This window comes from Etheostoma cragini, chromosome 2 (genome assembly GCF_013103735.1).
Source record: "Etheostoma cragini isolate CJK2018 chromosome 2, CSU_Ecrag_1.0, whole genome shotgun sequence".
Lineage (NCBI taxonomy): Eukaryota > Metazoa > Chordata > Actinopteri > Perciformes > Percidae > Etheostoma > Etheostoma cragini.
The window spans coordinates 27,233,582-27,254,128 of record NC_048408.1 but is presented as its reverse complement, the minus strand read 5'-3'; the positions used below and the strand labels follow the sequence as shown (position 1 = coordinate 27,254,128).

At 40.5% G+C, this 20,547-nt stretch overlaps 1 protein-coding gene across 2 annotated transcripts in view; it reads right to left on the bottom strand.

Annotated features, from left to right (window-relative positions):
* The window catches only part of LOC117952270 (voltage-dependent T-type calcium channel subunit alpha-1I-like), a 237,219-nt gene that overhangs the window by 86,457 nt on the left and 130,215 nt on the right, over positions 1 to 20,547 (bottom strand). For both annotated transcript variants that reach the window (XM_034884421.1, XM_034884426.1), the window contains 4 exons: positions 14,177 to 14,519; positions 13,047 to 13,139; positions 5,801 to 6,140; positions 4,948 to 5,336 (listed from right to left, as the gene is read on the bottom strand). In XM_034884421.1, coding sequence (XP_034740312.1) covers positions 4,948 to 5,336; positions 5,801 to 6,140; positions 13,047 to 13,139; positions 14,177 to 14,519 — 1,165 coding nt within the window. The remainder of the gene's footprint in view (positions 1 to 4,947; positions 5,337 to 5,800; positions 6,141 to 13,046; positions 13,140 to 14,176; positions 14,520 to 20,547) is intronic.

The window sequence follows — 20,547 nt, the reverse complement described above, 5'->3', positions numbered from 1 at the left end:
ATCAAACTTTATTTGTATAGCACATTTTATACAAGTTACTGTAACACAATGTGCTTTGTACAAAGCCGACATAAAATTAAACTTTGTTTAATACCTTTCCAATATATTTCACTTTTTTTTTTACTTGGTATCAGACTCAGGTTGCTAATACACATCATGTCTGTCTTTTCAGCTTTGTCTGACACTTTTTGAGTCCCTCCCTATCTGTCTTGCTGTTTCTGTCTTTCTTTGCTCAAAATAAGGAAGAACACGTACATGCACACACACACAAAGGGCTAAAATTGGCACAATCATGATTTCCAGCACATCACTATTCCACAGAGCTCCTCTGTAACTTTGGCACTGATGCTTCTGACATTTCAACACCCCAGAATCAATGAGCGCTGTGTGTTTTGCATTGTCTGTCTGCATGTGTGTGTCTATTTGTACTGCGGCATGTGGCATGCCTGTGTGTGTGTGTGTGTGTGTGTGTGTGTTTGTGTGTGTGTGTTTGTGAGTACTAATGAGTGTTTAGCAGTGTGAAAAAACAGACTAATGATGCTTGCCCACCAGTGCCGGTAACAATGTGATGGCTGACCGCTGTTTGCAGACCAGCCAAACAGCGTTGGGCCCTGGAGATCCATTACTGCAGTCTCATTACTGCAGACCTGGGAACAGATCTAAACTCTTGTGTGTTTTTCATTCGGCTGATGGAATAACATAAGTAAGAGTGGGGATTTGACATCACACTGTGGAAAGTTGATTTAGGAAAGTGAACAGTTTGTACTTTATAATAAACACATAAAACACAACCTCAATAACTTGATATAAAACAACACCTAAAAATAAAGCTAAGGTAAAAGTCTAAAAGGGTAATATTAAACTGGTGTGTGTATGGGTCCTGCTTCAAGAAAAGCAATGCTGCACTAAAAACCTGCCTCTATTCACATGGGTGACTAACTTTTTAACATACATTGATAACCCTTAAATGACCATTGTCCAAGAGTAATTTGGCTGACACAAAATTAGCACTGGCGTGGTTTTGAGAATGCAGACGCAGAAAGGTAATTCAGCACATTTGCAAACATCCATTAATCAGAAACTGGGAGTGACAGTAGCTCAGTCCGTAGGGAGTTGGTTTGAGAACCGGAGGGTCGCCAATCCAAGTCCCCATACGGACCAATGTACGGAGTGTGGATTGGTAGCTGGGGAGATGCCATTTCACCTCCTGGGTGCTGCCAGGTTAATATCAAACTTGACACACACTAAAACTTTTAGATTAGGTTAAGTGAATGTGTTCTATCCTGCTACTTTGCCAGCATTGGAAATGGGAAAATCTGTAATATACACCAATAGGACATTGGACTTTAGACAAGTTCACCAGAAAAGCAACAGGAGTGGTTGTCCGTTAAAACATTGGGGACCAGGTAGTTCTGGCTGTTGGCACAACAACTCTCAGTCATTTTATGTCATATAACTTATCAATCAACTAATTGTTTCAGATCTATAGAGCTACAAACCTCTTAAGGGCAACACAAAACGCAGTATGTAATAACGTGCCTGTTGGGTGCTATGGGCATTATCTGACGCTCATCAAATGACATGACGTTCTGCTACACGGCTAGTGTCTGCTGCACTTGCTTAGAAGGTTGCGGTGGTTGGTTGGTTTGGGTGGATGGATGTTCAGAGTGTCAGACTTTGACACCAGAGCCCGCTGTTTGCATCTAAGTCCTAAGAGCAGTCAATCTACAGTAGATTCCTCTAAACCACAACTGTAAACTGTCACTTTTAGTAGTTTTAGTACCTTTTTACCATTCAACTTTAACATAAGAGTTGGCAGCTCAGAAAACCCTCACACACATTAATTCATTCTTTTTTGTAATGATAATTTGGATGGTAATGACAAACCTATTTTGTTGTTTAGTAATATGACATTCCTGGGGTAATCCCATACTGTATGTGAGACGTTCTAGCAACAAGTCCAGTCTTTTTAGCCTCTCCACTACTCCAATGCTTTTAGCATCTGATGCACAATGAGCCTGACCCTGTTAGTGCAACACCTTTTAACCTGTCGCATGGAACATTCCTGAGTCAACAACCCAAAGTCACTTTTGTTGTATCGTGCATGCATATCAGCAACGTGATAATGGAAATCAAAACAAACGTAAATCCTCTAATGTTTGTCCATGAGTTATTCACGCTTATTTGTACTTTTTTTACTTTTTCCCTGTGGAGAGTGAAAAAAAGTTTTTAATAAGAGCCTTTATATGTTTTAACAGCCACTTTGGTTAATGATAATCATCTTATCAAGGCTTATCCTGTTGGCTATTGATTTTTCAATAAACCTCAGGTAGGGTGGTAAGGTTCCCTTTACTCACAACATCAATTTTAGATGCAGGGTGCTCTCATTTTCCTTTCTAAGACGTCCAACTGTTTGCTGTGGATTGTCTCATTGTTCTTCAAAACCCAATTATGATTTTATTTTTGAATTCTCTGACCTACTTTTGATTTTGATTGCCAAATATGTTTGGTTTCTGCTGTGCTTTCGGTTTGCATGTGACAGCCATCCCCAACAAATCTGAAACTAAGTACAGTATGTGGGTGCTACTGAATATTTTGACTGAGGCTAAGGTTGCCCCAGCAACATAAATATGGTAATTTCCTTCGTATTTTTCCTGACATTTTTGCAAAGCAAGACAGTCATGCAGCTGCGTTGTTTGATCTCTATCCATCCTTGTCAAATCTCATCAGTGCCCATCACGCTGCTGCATTATTAATTCCCAAACAGCTGTTCAATTCTCTGAAGTGTCTTCTCACTTGAGCAATTTAACTTCAAAGGGGGATATAGCTTCGTATTTTCAGTTACTTCTCAATTGTGAAACAATGGGTCGTTCCATATCAGATAGACAAGGGCAGGCTACTCATTTCTGGCCACAAGTCTTTGATTAGGTAGGCTGAGATGACGACTGGCTGACATAGTTTATCAGCTGTAACTAGCAATGTGATGAAGTTTAATTTAGCTCCATGATTTGACTGAAAATGCTGTCTTTGGCTGACTTTTTAATATTCACATTAATGAACGAGAATAACGTAAAAAAATGTTTCCCATACTGGTTAACTCTTGTTCCCACAACGGCATGACCATAGACCACAAGTGGAACAAGATAAGTGGAAGCACATCTCTACAGGATAAGGATCAGAGCGACGAGACAGCCTCTGATACCACTGTTCAAACAGAGGGAAGCATGACTCCAGTTTACTAAACAGGCGGTGAAACACACAGCCATTCCAGCTCGCTATTTCCTTCCCATTAAAAGGAGCAAAGACTCCCTATGCCTCTTTTGTTCTGTCTCCTTCTATTTTTAGCTCCCCTGAAATGAGAGACGACCCACTGCCGCGGTGGTGGCAGGCGTAAGTGGGCGATGGTATAGTGAGAGCGAGAAATATTAAAGAAAGACAAACAGTGCACAATGCAGGATGACAGAAAGAAACAGGAAACAGGAATAAAAAAATAAGCACAAGGCATGATTGTGTTATGGCTTGGAGATATGGGATTGAGATCTTAGTCAAAGGTGAGATAATATTGTGGTGTCCCTACCTCTATCCTGCTGCCTGAGAGCAGACAAGACTATCCTGTTGAGTATATAAAGAGGTTTACATTGTGGGGGAGCATGGACATTAAATGGCAGGGAGAGACACTAGCGGCGACTGTGGTTTCACACTGCATGCAACATGGTTGTTAGTTCAGACTTAAATAGCTGTAGGCAGAGGGAGAGAGAGAGAGCAACTCATGCATCTCTCAAAACACTAACAACAGTCAAAGCTTTAGTTTCTAACTGCTATGGATTCCCCGATTTACAAATGTACATTGTCCAACTACTTAAATATTAAGTATTAAGATTATCAATAATGGATGAAATCTCTGTCTAAGCATTTTTAGATTTTTTTTCTCTAACTAATAGTTGTCTAAGTATGGCGAGCTTAAAACATTTCTTATTGGGTTCTCATTATTTTTCCACTTACTGGCCTGGAAAGTTGGTAAAAAAATGAAATCACTGACCAATGACCGTGGAAATGTTATTATTTACATAAAAGATTATGTACATAGTAAGCCAACCAATAGCAACCAACCATCTGACATCTCGCCTTGTAAATTATTTACAAAAAAATCTGGTAATAGTCTATACAACAACAATCAGTTGATCCCACTAAACGTGCTGCAGCATGACATAGTAAAAACAATGGAGGAAATCAATAAAAACAATTCAAAGCACATCAATAAGTCACATGGGTGACATGTACCTTCAGGTTTGTAGCTTTCTTTCTTTTTTTAACCAAGAAAACGGGCGCGATTTATTATCAGTCAATACCACATTGCCTGTCCAAAACACACACATTACAAGTCTAAAAAACAAAAAAAACTCCATACAAACAATTTCTTCCTGTGTGACTAACCTTTGCTAAAAACCACAGTAGCATTAGGGAATAGGTGGTATTTTAGGCTTTACACAAATAAAAGTGTGAATGATCTTTTTTTTTTAGGACTCTTGTCTCCAGTAGGAACAAATGACCTTGAGGCTGAGTACCATGAGGATGTCTTCAATAGATGAAGAAGAACTAAATGAGAGATGGACTAACACATTGTTGGTTGTGCTCTTACAACATTTAATAATGCTACTTGTAATTTGCGGTTTGGTTTTACTGAATCAGTTTGGCCAAGCCTGAAGAGTACTTAGTGTATAATTAGATGTTTTTGTTGACATCAATTGTTTTTTGTGTGTGAGTGTGAACACGTCTATGTTACTGGAAAGATTAAACCCATCAACAGATTGTGTCAAAAGACAGACAGAGAGAATGACATATACACTGCAGCAATGAAAGAGAATGAATGAAAGAAGAAGAAAGGATACGTGTGAACACACACACACACACACACACAGAGGAGAGCTGTAACTATCTGTACAGTACCTGCTCGTGGTGCTCGATGCCCATGCTGATGGTGTTGATCAGGATGGCGATCATGATGCCTCGGTTGAAGTACTTGCTCTCAACGATTCCCCACAGCTTCATCCTAACATCGTGCCACAGCTCCTTACAGCTCTTAGGAGTACAGCCCCCATGTCTCCCTGCACCCTCCTGGCCTTTCTTGCCCTTCTCCTCACTACCAGAGTGTACCCCCTCCCCGTCCGTTTCCTCCACAGCTTCCTCCTCCGCTTCATCGTTTACTGCACTGCATGCTGGTCCCACGCCGTCAGCGAGTGACAGGGCACACTGAGGGCAGCCGTCGGTGGCCGAGGCGGGGGTGAGGGACATTGCTGAGGCGTGCTCAGGCTTATTATGATGGGGACAGGGTGGACCTGAAATGGAAATGGCAGTTGTTACGATTCTTGAAAAACTTTTATGCCAAGGCCAATCGCCATCCTGAACTCCGGACTAAAAGCACACTCCCAAATGCATGCCAACATTAATTTGCAATAATCCAATATTTATTTATGACATGGAACGCACTTTGCTTTCAGAAATTGACTTTCATCAAATGGAATTTAAACTACACATAGCCCTTTTTAATTGTGTACGTCGGCAATCAGTGCGTGGTAAATTAGCTGGTGTGAATGGGAGTATGAGTGAGTATGGATGGAAGACGAAGTTTAGAATTTATTTATTTGAGCTCAGTACTTGAATTTGATTGTTTAACAATGACAACACAGTTTCTATTTATCTATCTATTCATCCATCCATCCATCCATCCACCTATCCATCTAAAGGGTGAGTGTATCTAGCATGCATCTAATTTTTACTGAATATGTTTATAGTCACATACCACGCCTCATCACTGCTTTCCTCTCACGTCCTCCCCTCCCATTGGCCTTCCTCTCCCTTCCCTCTCCTCCTCCTCTACCTCTTCCGACGCCCCGAAAGCCGCGAGGTTTGCCCCGCAGGGTGTTGAAGAGGGCGACCGTTTGTCTCCTGGCCTTGCGGAGGATGTGGCAGACCAGCTGAAAGAGTGCCTCATAGCAGTCCCCCGGTTCACTGGCCAGGGTGGAGGAGGACGAGCACCGCGCTCGCTGCTCCTGCATCAGCTGGTGCTCCCTCTGCTTCGTCTCCGAGAACTGGGTGGCGATGACCACGAGGCACAGGTTGATCATGAAGAAGGAACCAATCTGGGAGGATGAGAGCCATACATGGAAATACAGTTTTTAACACCCACTGAAAGAAAAAGTAAACAAATAATTTAGTCCCAAATATAAAATGTGCTACATGTGAAAACACTTGCATGAAATAATATTGGGCTATCAATGGTCCGTTTCTGCCAGCTAATCACACTGAATAAAGAACTCTAAGCAAGATGGCTCGACGCCATCCGAGATATCTGCTACTACCTCTGGCCTGATGGCCCACTTGGCTGGACAAGTCCAAACATAACACATTTTACAGTATGGCTGCAAACAAAGCTGCAGTGTTTTTTAATGAACGCATCAAAGATACTGAGCTGTGAGTCTGGTCTTTTTCTCTTAAGAGTATGATAGCAAGCTGGTATCAAAAACAGAAAACCTTACCAGCTTAAGATCAACCAAAATGAACCTAATAGGAGAGGGGAGCTAAGACTTTCACCTTCTTGATGCTGTTGTAATTCAATCTCCTTATATATTTTTGATGATGAGAGGTAAAGCTTAGATTGAATCTCAATCACATGGTTTTTATTCTTGAACCTTGTGTGATTTAGGGATATGCTTCACAGGTCCCAACGATGTTTTCCTTTTTTATCAATGATAAATGTAACTAAGGCTACCAAAGCTGCAAAGTAAAATAAGCTATTTGGGTTCAGAGTTAAAAGGTCCCTTTCATTTTTCACCACAGTGTGGATGTGTGAAGACTCCCAGTTGGAATACTTCCACAGATTGGATGGACATGAAACTTCCCTGGTTGAATCAATTATCAGAACAAAAGATGAGCTGGAATTAAAAAATCTATCTGTGTACAAAAAGCAGTAAGGCTATAAGTGAACTATGACTGTCTAAGTTCCTTTCAGACAGAAATATCCAAATATCCAATCAATGAAAGGTTACTGTGCTGCTCCAAGAGGGCAGATCTAAAAAACGAGACAGTTGACAACAACGACAATACAATGTGCAGCTTAAATCAATTTACTCTTGGATTCTGGGTCAATTTTGAATGAGTTTGAGAACTATGGCTGTGTTCTTTTTTATCCCAAATTACAACAATGCATGTCAAATCTTTATCCTATTAAAAGTTGAGTACCTGCAGTTTGTTGTTAAGTTGTGTTATCTGTTGTTGGTTATGCTATCTAGGTTCTCTTTTACTTAATCTTCCCCCAAAAACGTTTAAGAGTACTAGAAATGTACACTTTTCAAGATCCAATGCTTGTTAAGCTTTACAGCCTAAAGCGTTTATTATGTAAAGGAAGCGATCACATCTCAAATTCTGCTCAAAAGTTCAAACCTATAACCAGGGGGCCAACATGTTATCTACTTTTGAAAAGTACTTGTGTAGGGGAAAGCGTGAGGGATGACTGAATCCTGGCCTTGAGCCTTGTTGTCCTTGATTACATTACTTTTTTTTCTGAAAGAAAGCCTCGTGAGACTTGCTCACACAAGGATTTCTTTAACTAGAACCTGATTCAATGCTATATTGTTAATCAAAACTGACCTTTAATTTAGACCACATTGAAGAATTTACATCACAGCCTATGCTTAAACCTTTCTTAAGTATATAAAGATAATTAATAATCAACAAGGCCCGATGTGTTGCACTTCTGTATGTTCAATCTCTATGTTCAGAGTGGAGAAAACAGGCAAGGTCACCCAGAAAAGCAGAACTGATGATGAAGGAAAAAGAGGGGGAGAGAGAAGGCAAAGAGTGGGATGAAGAATAACTCTCTCTGGGCTGTGAAGCCTGATAACCGCTGCTCTCCGATGGAGCAATAACTGCTCTCCATCTGAACCACTGTGACAAAGACTATGGAAGCGCTGGATACCTGAATGTGTGTAATCTGACATGTGTGTTGGTGTGCGTCTGTGTGTGCTTTGTGTGTAAAGCGTCATTCTATTGATCCAAAGCAAAGATTTGTGGTCAGACTGGCTAGTGTTCATGCCTGCTCTCTGGCCCCGCAGACTTAAAAGAAGGCAGTGTCCGTTCAACAGACTCGCCGATCGCATTAAATATTTATACTCACACTCTGTTGGAGCCACTGAAATACAATTAGATTAGTCTGTGTGTGTGTGCGTGTGTGTGTGTAGTACGGTGACAGGGTAATAATGACTACGTATGTATGAGAGTCAAGTCAGGATGGCAGTAAATCAATACAAACAAATCAATACACAAATATAAACATCATTGTAATAGTGAAATTAAAAGATCGGACACCTTTAAAGCTTTAGTGCGTAACCTTTTGATATTAATGAACGTCCGGTACATTCAAGCCATTGCCAAATGAGTTGCTACAAACCTATTTAAGACCATCGGCTCCACAAATCTCTCTCTGTTTTTCTCAGTATGGCTATGTTCAGTACATTGTGGCGATCCAGTGACGTTCCGTGCAAAAGCTCGAGTAAAGATAATAACCACTTCTGAAGAGTCCATGTTTTTTACTAGCAACTGCGTGGAGGGAGGGCGCGGGCACGGAAGGCTTGTATCATGTGGACGTGCCGACAGTTTTGTGGTCATTACTTACAATTCGTCATAGGGAAGACAGAAACTACGCACTACAGCTTTAAAGGACAGTACAAACGACAAATGAATCAATAAAATGAAATAAATAAATGAACACAGTAGGGTAAAAAGATGACGATAAAAAGATGACATCAAAAAGAAGCAAGTCTACAAAAAAAATGTGTTTCAAGATGTGGTTTAAAATCAGTCACTGTTTTAGCAAGACTTATATCCTCTGGCAGGCTGTTACAAAGCCGAGGTGCCTTAATGGAGGAGGCACGATCCCCTCGGGTTTTGTGCCTTGACTTTAGAACGGTTAGAAGGGCCCCAACCAAGGATCTGAGGCTGCAAAAAAGCTTGTATGGGGTCAACATTTCTCAAGATGTCAGGATAGGTGATTTCCCCCCAACCCATTAGAAGGGAAGAATACCAAACCCTAGACACATTTTGCAAGTTTGCTTCCATCTAACACACAAAAAACACAGCAACAGGTGTGTGCATTACATGCCATCTATGATTGCTTTCCTTCTATCTGTTCTGTAGGTTAGAACCAAACTGCGGAAAAAGGTGTTTAAGTTTGCTGCTCCCTCTACATAGAACAAGTTACAGAAATCCATGAAACGTAATGAGCTGGTCTAATTGGCCACTTTTAGGAGGATGATAATCGACTTGGAGGCCGTCACATTTGGCTGTAGATGTTTTGCCTGATGTATTTAGGATTGTGGTTGACATTGAAAAAATTTGCTATTTAGTTGTTTTAAGCTTTTAATGTTTTTTGTGTATTTTGTTGTGTTTGTACTGCTGCTTATCTTGGCCAGGGCACTCATGAAAAATGTTTTTTTAATATCAATGAGTCTTTTCCTGGTTAAATAAAAGGTACCATAAAAGTAAGTTAAATAAATAAATCAGGTTTTCTGTCTCCATATCCATGTATGGGCACCACAAATATCTGTTGCAAATTCCATGGCAATCTATCAAACAGGTGTTGAGATATTTTAGTCAGGACCGTAATGATTGTCAGAGCCACTGATTAACAGCTATTGACAAAAATGAGCCTGGAGACAATTAATCTGAGATGTATGAATATTGCACCTGTGACAGAAACTTAACTACTTTTTAATTTATTCTTCTGCATTTTAATACTAAAATAGGTATAGATGAGGGTACTTATACAGTGTGAAATCAAGAGGCTTTTCCTTACACTGATTACCATCATAGACATGAGGACAAGTGGCCAGCCTCAACCTGTGTCTTTACAGAGCTGGTAAGGACACAGGTTGAGGCTGGCCACGTTATTCTACAGAACCCAGCTATTGTCCATAAAAACCTTTAATTTTACTGAGTCCTCATGTCTAAGCGGCTCTATGATGGTAATCAGTGAAAAGCAACTCTCAAACTCTCACCATCTTCATCTCACTGTTCTCATCTGCCTCTCCATCTGTCACACTCTCTCTCCAATCACTGTTTTCATCTCGCCTTACACTCTCTCATATCACTTACTCTACATCCCACTCTACCCTTCTCTCTCTCTCTCTCTCTCTCTCTCAATTGAAATTAACACAATTAATCTGTCTGACTGTTACGTGAGTAGAATTGTCAAAGCATCTAAATGCAACGTGAACCTCTCTCTCCTTCTCCCTCTTTCCTCCCTATCTGTCTCGCTTGCTGTCGCTAGCTCTATTCCATCTCTCCATGCTCAGTGTTATGCGGTATTAAAGGAAACATAATTAAAAGTCTTGTCATCCGTCTGCTACTGAGATGAGGACAAGCAGGGATATGAAGAGAACTTTTGACATGCGGAGAGTAACGCTTAAATCACTTTCCTCCACTAAGTCTGTTTGTGAGACAAGCCTTGAAACATGTTGCAACAAAGCCGACAATGCATCCTGACTGTCAAATGTTGTCTCTGTGGGGGGGAAAGAGCCAGCTAAGCAACAACAACAGGGTGTAAAATCCTGCTATTTAGTTTAGTCTACGAGACTTTAATGCATGGTTAATCAGAACACATTCATCTTGAAATGCATTAAAAATTAAAAGAACGTTTCAGATTTTAGTAGATGCACAGAGGAGAGCCATGAGTGTTTTTTATATTTTTTTACTATCACAGACCATGAATAGGTAGCGAGCGGTTGAACGTTGAACAGCGTTGGTGATCCGCTGCCTTTTCATCTCACACCATTAGGTTGCACGTTGGTGAACAATTCTCTCTTTAAAACCCATTCTCACTGTTCTAGTACTCGGGATCGGTCTTGGTCTCAAGACCACTTTTTGGAAGGTCTCAGTCTCGGTCTCGGATGAAGAGCACTCAGATTTTATTTCAAAACCACAACTGCAGGGATATCACCAAATTGCCTGTGCATTGTCTGATTTACGTGTCCAAATTGTGCCATCATTACGGAGATTTGATGTAAAAATAATCCAATAATAATTTTACAGTTTTAACTGTTATCACCCTCTCCCCGACCCCTTAACACAAACTCCCAAGAAAGTGAATGCAGGAGATAGGAGAAGTAGCTCTGACTGTCTGGGAGATGACAAGATCACCATCTTCCTTTTCCCTCTCTCCTCCATTTCTTCCCAATCTCTCTTCCCTCTATTTTCTGTTACATTTCATCATCCCCTTTCCATCTCTTACTCTCCACCAGCCAATATTCCAGTCCCCATTATTTCCTTCTTTCCTTTCCTCCCCCCTTCACCCCTCCTCACTGATAATTTCACATCAAAAGGCAACATTAACATCAACGACTGCCTGTGGCAAGGAAACCTTGATGCAGGAATGTCCAATGACACAAATCTGGAAAAGAGAGTCGGAATGTGTCCTTTTCCATGTGTGCAAGTTTCAATTAATTTAGATAGAACTAGACTAGTGGAGCTAGATACATAGGGATGACTGCTGGAGGAGGTCCTGGTCTCAAAAAGATGGGGCCTGTCAAACAAGGGGAGCCGCGGCAGTTTAACGTTTGCAGATACAATAAACACAGATATTAGGCCGGGCTGTTAGTATGCCTGTTTTCAAGTGTGTGTTTTTGCGTGAGTGAGAATAATGAGTCGAGTGACAGATGCATGAATGATACACAGTATACAGCTCAGCAAGAAAGGGGGATAAAATGAAGGGAAACAGGAGGAGGTAAAGATAAAAAAAGGTGGGGAAGAAAGGAGATTAAGGAAAAAAATGAGAGAAAGAGGTTGTAACAGAGGCAGAGAAGGGTGAATGAGGAAGGGATGGAAGGACGTGTTAGCAGAGTCAAACATTGATAGATGGCAGGAGAAGATAAGAAAGGTGAAGTGGCAAGGATCAGAGATTGGAAGATGAAATGGAAGATGAAATGAAAGGGTTAAGAAATGAAGGGAGTTTTGGTGAGACAATAGAGGCAAAGAGCGACAGAGCGTGTGCCTGAATTTGAAGGCAGGCAATTAAGGGCAATAAAAAAGACAAGACAGCCCATGGGTTTGGGAAGTAACAGGGACTGGCGGTCACACTGAATCATGATAACTAACGCACGCATGCACGCACGCAAACACTGACAGGCAAAAAAAAAAGCATACACACTTATGCAGTACACATATGGACACAGAAGCCTAAGGATTGGAATTAAAACGTGTTATCGCAACAAAAGGGGGATTCTTAAGGGATTTCAGCTCAACACTGACAGTGTGTGTGTGTGTGTGTGTGTGTGTGTGTGTGTGTGTTTGTGTGTGTGTGTGTGTGTGTGTGTGTGTGTGTGTGTGTGAGAGAGAGGAGTGACAGCTTTTCCTTGCCTAGAAACAAGAGTGACAGCTTTTCCTTGCCTAGAAACAAGAACAGGAAATCTAAAAGTATGTAAGTTGGATAACCGCAGAAAGTACAACTTCACTGCGTTAGCATCAGCAGGTGTGTACCGTTCCCCAATGTGTCAAATACTGACGTTTTGTCGTTTTGCACAAAGCACTAACATGCACTAACATGCACGCATGGCCGGAACGGCTATCAAACAAAGAACAGAGAAGCTCAGATTACAACACACACAGATGTGTGACTTTATCTCTGCTCTGCCCATTACTCCACTATATCTTTACAACAGATAGCTGTTTACAGCTAAATTAATATTCTGAATGTTGAGTGAAGAACATTTAAGTGGGATTGTGATGCAGTGATTGTGTTTTGTTTATGCTGACGGATACCAAGCAATTAAAAAACAACAAAAGTAGTTACTGAAAGGTTGGTCCACCACAACTGAAGTGTTCTGTCGATGTAATGCCAACAGAACACAGTTTAGTTTAGTTTATGTGTAATTTTACTATTTACTATATTCTAAACCAATATAGATGTCTAGAAATATACTTCTTACAGCATTATGATACCGATCACCCAGACCTATGCACACTATCCATACTTTAGTTGTACAAACATGACTTACAATAATCAGCAGAATGAAGTAGATGAAGTTGTAGAAGGAATGGGCATCCATCACATAGTACATGATCTCCACCCAGCCTTCCAGAGTGATCACCTACATTTAGGGGAAAGGTGAGAGTGAAGAAATATTAACTTTATCCATCCACAGGAAGTCCCCTGGCATTTTGGGAAAAAAACATTTGTTTTTCGGTGGAAAAGTTAGACAAGAAGATCGATACCACTCTATAATTTAACTAAAGACAAGAAACAGCTAGCATGCTCTGTCTGAACTTGACAAAATATGCCTGTAAAGCTGTTAATAAACGTGCTATATATGTTTATATATTCTTCTTTTTTTCTCTAAAAATGATGATTTGCCATTTTTACAGGGGATTGTGTGCTAGACTATTTCTTGATTTGAGTCTTCAATTTCTTCCAAATTCTCCCGTCCAATAAATAGTCACCTAAACACATTACCTGTTGTAAAAATGAATTGTTGGAGTTATGTATGTATGGATTAAACTAAAAAGATATGACAAGTATATTTGTGAGCTTTAACCTTTGGTCAGAGCCAGGATAGCTTTGTCCCACTGTTTACAGTCGTTGTGCAAAGCTAAGCTAGCTAGCTAGCTGTAGCTTCACATTTAACAGACCGACATGAGGGCGATATCAATCTTCTCATTTACCTCTCCACCAGAAAGTTAATAAATGTGTTTCCCAAAAAAACTTACTGCACAGTATTAAGCAGCAATAGAATTTGAACTTAAGAACATTTTTGATTCATTTTTCTTTGTGTTTTTGACCATGTTTTCCAGATACGTGTACCACCAAGCAAACAAGGATATATGGAATACGAAGGATAGGAAATATGCTGATGACACTGTAAATTTAAATTGTTGTCAACTTCTTTATTTGCCCTGAACTTCCTCCGTTGTTTTGTTTAACTGGTATCTATCTGATCTGTTTTCATGGTAACTTAAAAAGCTGTTTTAATATGACACAGTCTGGACACATTACGGGTACTGCTGTCTGTAAAAAAAGCTAAATCCACTTAAAACATAGTTATAAATGTAATAAACCCTGATACTATAGAACTTAAAAGCAGCCTTTTTGATGGTCTACATTTATGGTGCCAAGTACCAAAATTCTTACCTGGAAGATTACAATCCAGGCAAAGGCAATGTTGTCAAAGTTGATGGCTCCTTTGTGGGGGTTGCTGTACCCGGTATGACACCTGGTGTAGTACTGGTTCCAGTTCACACAGAGCCCTGCTACACTGACGCTGCCATTGGCCAGAGGCTCGGGGCTCAGGCCCAACGACTGGCGGTACAGCGCGTCGTCTTTGTCCAGGCAGCACGTCCTGCCTCCCTCGCGGCGGGCCGGCACGTCGGTGCAGGACATGATGCCGTTGTCGACTGGCAGGGAGCAGATGAAGGGGCGCTCGTCATCTTCGTCAGCCATGTAGTAGGGCCGAGGAAGACTGATACCCGTAGTGCTGGGAGTGTGAAGGGAGAAGGTGGTTAGTACAACACTATACTAAAAACTAAAGGTTGTTTGAATATCCCTCTTAAAACACCAAGGATGGATTTTATGAAATACATTTAAATGTGTAAAATAGAAAGGAACAAAAAAAGAAGAAGAAAGCATAACAGTTATTTATTTTATGATATTTAGGGCTGTGGTAGGCCTTTTATTTTTGGCATCATAACTCCGGCCAATAATAGGCTATTTCAAAAAAGTTCTTTTTGGCTGTTCTTTTTTGCTATCTAATGCAGCCTTAAGTATAATAATTAATTAGAATAACAGTAATAATTGGATAAGTATATCAAAATAAAGTGTTGTAATGTCACTCAATATTGCACAAAATTTACCAATTGTGAGAATCTTAGGCAGCGTGTTCTTATCATTCTCATAGATGTTTTCTTGGTTGATTTTATTCTGGAGACACTAATGACACTTAACCCTCTGAAGACAAAACACACGCACCGGCAAGTCCAAGCCATGTTTGACAACACTCCTACTCATAACACATTATTTATTTAATATTCTATTCATATTTTATGCTACTTTTGTAAACTCATTTCAAGCACCAAAATCATTGACTGTAGGTATGTTTTTACGAGAGATTTAAGAAATGTTTCCGCTTTAGGGCCAAATTATCACTCTACATTGCTTTGTTTGGGCGACACTAAACAGAAAGTTGAGTTTGTTCTGAGCATTTTGATTTGAAACACATGGGGATCCGGTTCCATGCACATACCCTTAAAAGGTCAAGAAGAGATCTAAAAATGCTATTACATTTCAGCTCTGAAATTCCAAAGAGCAGTCGTCTTACTTCTTTGTCTAATTTTAAACAGTGACTTTGACTTAAGGCCATGTAAAAGCTCTGTGCATAATATATGACAGTGCTTGATCAGTTATCAGTAAAATGTGGAAATCAATTTTTCAGCCTGGCTAGTGTAGACATGCCATAAATAGGAGTGTGTGTGTGTGTGTGTGTGTGTGTGTGTGTGTGTGTGTGTGTGTGTCCATGCAAGCTAGTTTTCTTTGGGATGGGATTTTTACACAGAGCAAAACATCTTGTCCTTCATCTATTTCCAACATGTTGTGTGATGTGGGAACAGACCTGACAGCAGAACATAAAATGATAACAGAAAGACAGATGAGTGGATGAAAGTATGGAGAGAGAGAGAGAGAGAGAGAGAGAGAGAGAGAGAGAGAGAGAGAGAGAAAGAAAGATGATTATGGTTGTGATGGTTAAATTGAAAGAAAATTACACCATAGACACAGACAGGGAAGCAGGATGGTGGTGATGGAAACATGTCAGTCAGCTGTTTGCATCTGTGGTCCACTATTTCCTGTACAGTACTCTGTGTGGTGTGTCCTGTCTTGTTGTCTGTATTCTACAGATTTTTTGCCGTCATGCTTAGTGGCTTAGCCTTGCAATTCCAATGTGGAATCTACATATATTTTGCTTTGACTTTTTCTTCCTCTACAAACTGGCTTAAAAACACCAGTGCAACGCAAAACTGTACCCCGTTGTCCAAGCATAACATGAATTACAGCACATGAAAATGGGAGCTTAGTTTATTTTGTCTTCTGTGATATTTATAGGAATGCAAATACATGTATAGTATAGTGTAGTACTGACAAGCGTATCCCCTATAACACCAGCACAGGACATATACATGTAGCCCAGTGGTTAGCTGTGTGTCAGTTGTAATATTTAAAAGGTGTTAAAATGCAACCTTTATTATAAGAGTTGAAGCAGTGTGAAGCAGTATGAAGCAGTATGAAGCAGTGTGAAGCAGTATGAAGCAGTGTGAAGCAGTATGAAGCAGTGTGAAGCAGTATGAAGCAGTGTGAAGCAGTATGAAGCGTAACAGTAGTCGGTCCTGTAAATGTTATTTCTTTGCAGTGGACTTGGTGTGTCGGAGCTTTTACAAAGACTCACAAGGGAATAGGCAAAAAGCAGCACATGGCTTTACTTTAAATGAGTTCCAGTGAAAGTTGCAATTTCAACTTTTGTGTTCAAAGATGTTGTGGTGATGGTGTCAAAGAGAAGGATACAGGGTGAGGAAAAGAGGGACACAACAGAGGAAGACCCTCCTGGATCAAATGGAAGCCAGGAATGAAGAAAGAAAAACAGACGATGGGAAGGAGAAATGGGATATAAAAAAAGAGGGAATGATATAAGAAAAGAATTAATGAATGTGAAAAAGGGGGGGGGGACAAGGGAAAGAAATGAGATGATTAAAAGGAAGGACAAAAATCTAAAACTAAATCAATAACTGAAAGAGCAATGGCAAGGCTGGGAAGAGAAAAGAAAAACAAGAGTAGGATGTGAGGAAAACAAATAAGAAAAAAAAAGAGAGAGGCAGTGAAGGTGTTTGCGTTGCCATAACAAAAAGAGCAAGGTAGGCCGTAAGACAGAGAACAGCAAAGCTCTGTGTGATCTCTCTTTAATACGAGAGCGGGCTGCTATTTAAAGGGCAGCCTGGAGAAAGGAATAGAGATGGATGCAGACGTTGGTTAGCAATTACATGTGACCTGGTATTTAAGAAGACTCGATAGAAGCAGCACTGTGAGTACAACCCTGTCTCTTATTTACTCTGTCTGTCTTTTTCACACTCATTGTATCTCTTTCACTGACTCTGTCTCTCTGTATTGTGTTGTAGTGAATAGAAGCTATCATCAAGTCCGCTGACCAGAGGAAAGACACAGCTTTTTCACGTCGGTTACGTTTACAGTGTTAGTCTGGATATTTCTTATTATGGCTTCCTCTTCTCATCTTTTTCTATCATATATCAACAATGAAGTCTTAAAGATTAACGTGCCACAAGTATGTCTTTGCGTTCTTAGGCTCCTAAGTTGCCAAAAAAATCTAAATACTACTCTCTTTGCCAAAGTGTAGACGTCTTTTTTCTACACTTTGTCTACTATTGGGTTCCATAATAACGTATCCTAGGGTGTCCATTCTTTTTCATTTCCTAAGGGTGCAATCAGGTGACAGGATGAGCTGGCTATAAACCAAACATAAGTCCAAAGCAGCTTTAGAAAAAATATATGTAGTATGTATGTAAATATTAGTATTGCACTAGAACTACCAATTAAGTCTGCTAACTTGGCCCTCCCTGTGTGTCAGGAACTTGCAGTGGGTTGTGTGTCTGTGTGTGTGTGCCTGCATGAATTAATCTGTGAGGCCATATACATATTTTCCTGTTGGTTGCCTCCGTCTTCTGCTGTTTGTATTTGTGTCTCCTTGCCAACCAGAGGCCAGCAAAAAACGTCAGAAACAAGCATGTGTCCACCCATTTATTCTACTCTCCTTTCCATCGCACAACCCATCCACTGATCTCCACCTCTGCACATGACCCGGCCAACATCCAGCGACAGCAGATTCACACCCCAGGTCATTACGAGATTGGACATCGGCTGTGTGTTTCTGTTTACTGAGGTGATTACGGCCGCCACCAGACAAGGTCAGACAGACAGCAGTCATTTCACAGCTGAGATGTTAGGACTCCTGTCAGCATAGCCGCCAGCCAAAGGGTTGTGTTTAATACCTCCCATTTCCATTCCTGGAAACACTCTGCTGTCTGATTTACAGGCGTCAAACATGGTTTGCGTCAGCTTTGCGGTAAAATGAAGAAATCCTCTTGCGTGTGTGTTTAACCACCATGCCATTACTGAAATTAACTCGGATGGGTCAGGACATTACATGATTACATCCCCTCTCATGTCTCATCGCTGAATTGGTCACCATAGCAATGGCCTCAAAGCCTCTCGTCCGATCATTATTTTCTCCTTTGGGCTCGGCAATGCAAACTAGCGTCCAGTCCGCTTCTCTGTGCAGCCAAACTGGCCTAATCAAACGCTTGGCCGCGGATTTGGTCTCCCCGGACTCTTGCTTACCGCCGACCAAATCCCAGTTATTGTCTGAGCTCTGGGATTTCACAGTGGTGTTAGCTGTACTCTTCATCATAAAGATATTTGGGGAAAAACAAAACCTGTTGCACTTCCAGCTCCTTATTCCGACTTGCTATTTTCTTATACAGCTACCATGGGACACAAAGTGAGCACAGGAAGAGAGTCATCACATTTCATTAGAGATTAATGATTTACATTTTTTTTTACTAACTTTAAAGAAGTTTGCAGAAATCCCCCTACTGTCTTTATAAACAACTGAAATAATGCCCTGCACAGCAAATGCATTCTCTGATACCGAGGTAACAAAATTAACAATCAAACTGAGATGGCGTCAAAAGATTTTGATACTAAAACAGCTGCCTTGATCGGAATTTTTCGCAACTTGGATTTGAACTCCTCTTGTCTAATCTCATCAACTATCTTTCAATGTGGTATGGTATAATGAAGATGTGAGTTAGCAAAACCACCTGCATGAAATGACCTGTGGCAGCACTGGTTTCCTAGAAAGACAGTGACTGTATATATAAAGTCCTGTGCTTAGAGTGGTACGCAGAATCTAGTCCATATTCCATCTGACATGTTTCACTCTGAATATAAGTTTAGAGTTTCCCAATATAGACAGCAGACATATTATGTTGTCTGTATGATAATCTTTTTTAACTGTTTTTTAAGAAATGCATGGTTGTAAGGATGCCGAGCCCAAGAAAAGGGGAGGACAATAAAGTATGTATTTTCTCATCTTATCTGGAATGTAATAATGTGATCTGGGAAAGTATTGTCCTTTCCAATAATGTTTTTATTATTGTGGCTCTTATGATTTGAAAATGTAACTCTTTAAAGTGCCGTTTTGCAATTAAAAAGGATACATCTTTCTCATTCATGTCACATCTATCAATATCTTGCATGGGGTGAGCATGCAATCACAACTATCTGTGTGAAATCACCAAAAAATTCACACTTACAAGTTGAAGGATGTTGACATCTGATTGACAGCTGTTGTTGCTGCCACTGTGCAGAAACAGATGCAGTCTCACGAACAAAAAATCCCCAAACGAGTGTGAGGCTTGTGCAGAGGCAGCATCGGTGGGCCGCCCTGAATAAACCTTTGCACTCTGATTTTATAGCTACATGACAGAGGAGTAATTGATTTTCTGAAAACCTTCACCAAAATAAACAGCCCACAGCCACTGAGACACAGAACATAAGTCCTGGAAACACTATGCAATTCCATCGCAACAATAACACTCTCACATATGCACCCAAATAAGACTTTACACAAAAGAAAGGGAGAGGCAAGTGAAAAGGCGATATTGAAAAGGGAGGTAGCAGGAAGATAAAAGCATGCAGTGCACCTGATTCACATTATTAGCATCCTAAAGCTTAGACCTTCTATAAAACCCCAGATACCCTGTTGGGGGTTTGCAGTGTGTGTTTCAGTGGGGGAGTTTGTGATTGTGTATGAGCATGCATAAGCGTGCATCCCTGCAAGTTTGTGTGCTTGTTTAAGGAAAGTGTACAAAAACAGGGATATGCGTGACAGTGTGTGTGCACAGCAGGGGATGATTTACCACATACACACTTATTTTGCTAATGTGCATTAAAATGAGAAGATGATGTGAAATAAGAGAAGAAGAAACAAGTGAGAAGAAACATTGGAAAAATAAAAGAAGTTGTTTCCTTGGAAGAATACAGTACTGTGGAGAATGGAGTGACGATGCGGCATCAGGGACGCAGAAGCAGGGCAGTCAAACTTGGACTGACTTGGACATACCGCTGTTATACTTTTCTCTTTCCTACCAACATGTTCTTTTAATCGTAGCCATGATAATTCGATAAAAATGTACAAAACATTTGAACAAAGACTGCATTTCTTTTCTTAATAATAAATAATAGTGGTGGTTCATGCAAGACACAGAAGTCACAAGCCCACTAATATATTTATCATTCCAGGCAGTCCCAACCAATCAAAGCCATTTTTCCACCAGGTGGTCCATTGAAGTGTCTCCCTGTTCGTCTCTGTGTCATCATAACTATGTCTGAAATCGTTTTGATTTCCTGGATTGGGCCTACGCTTTTGTACGGGGGGGGGGGGG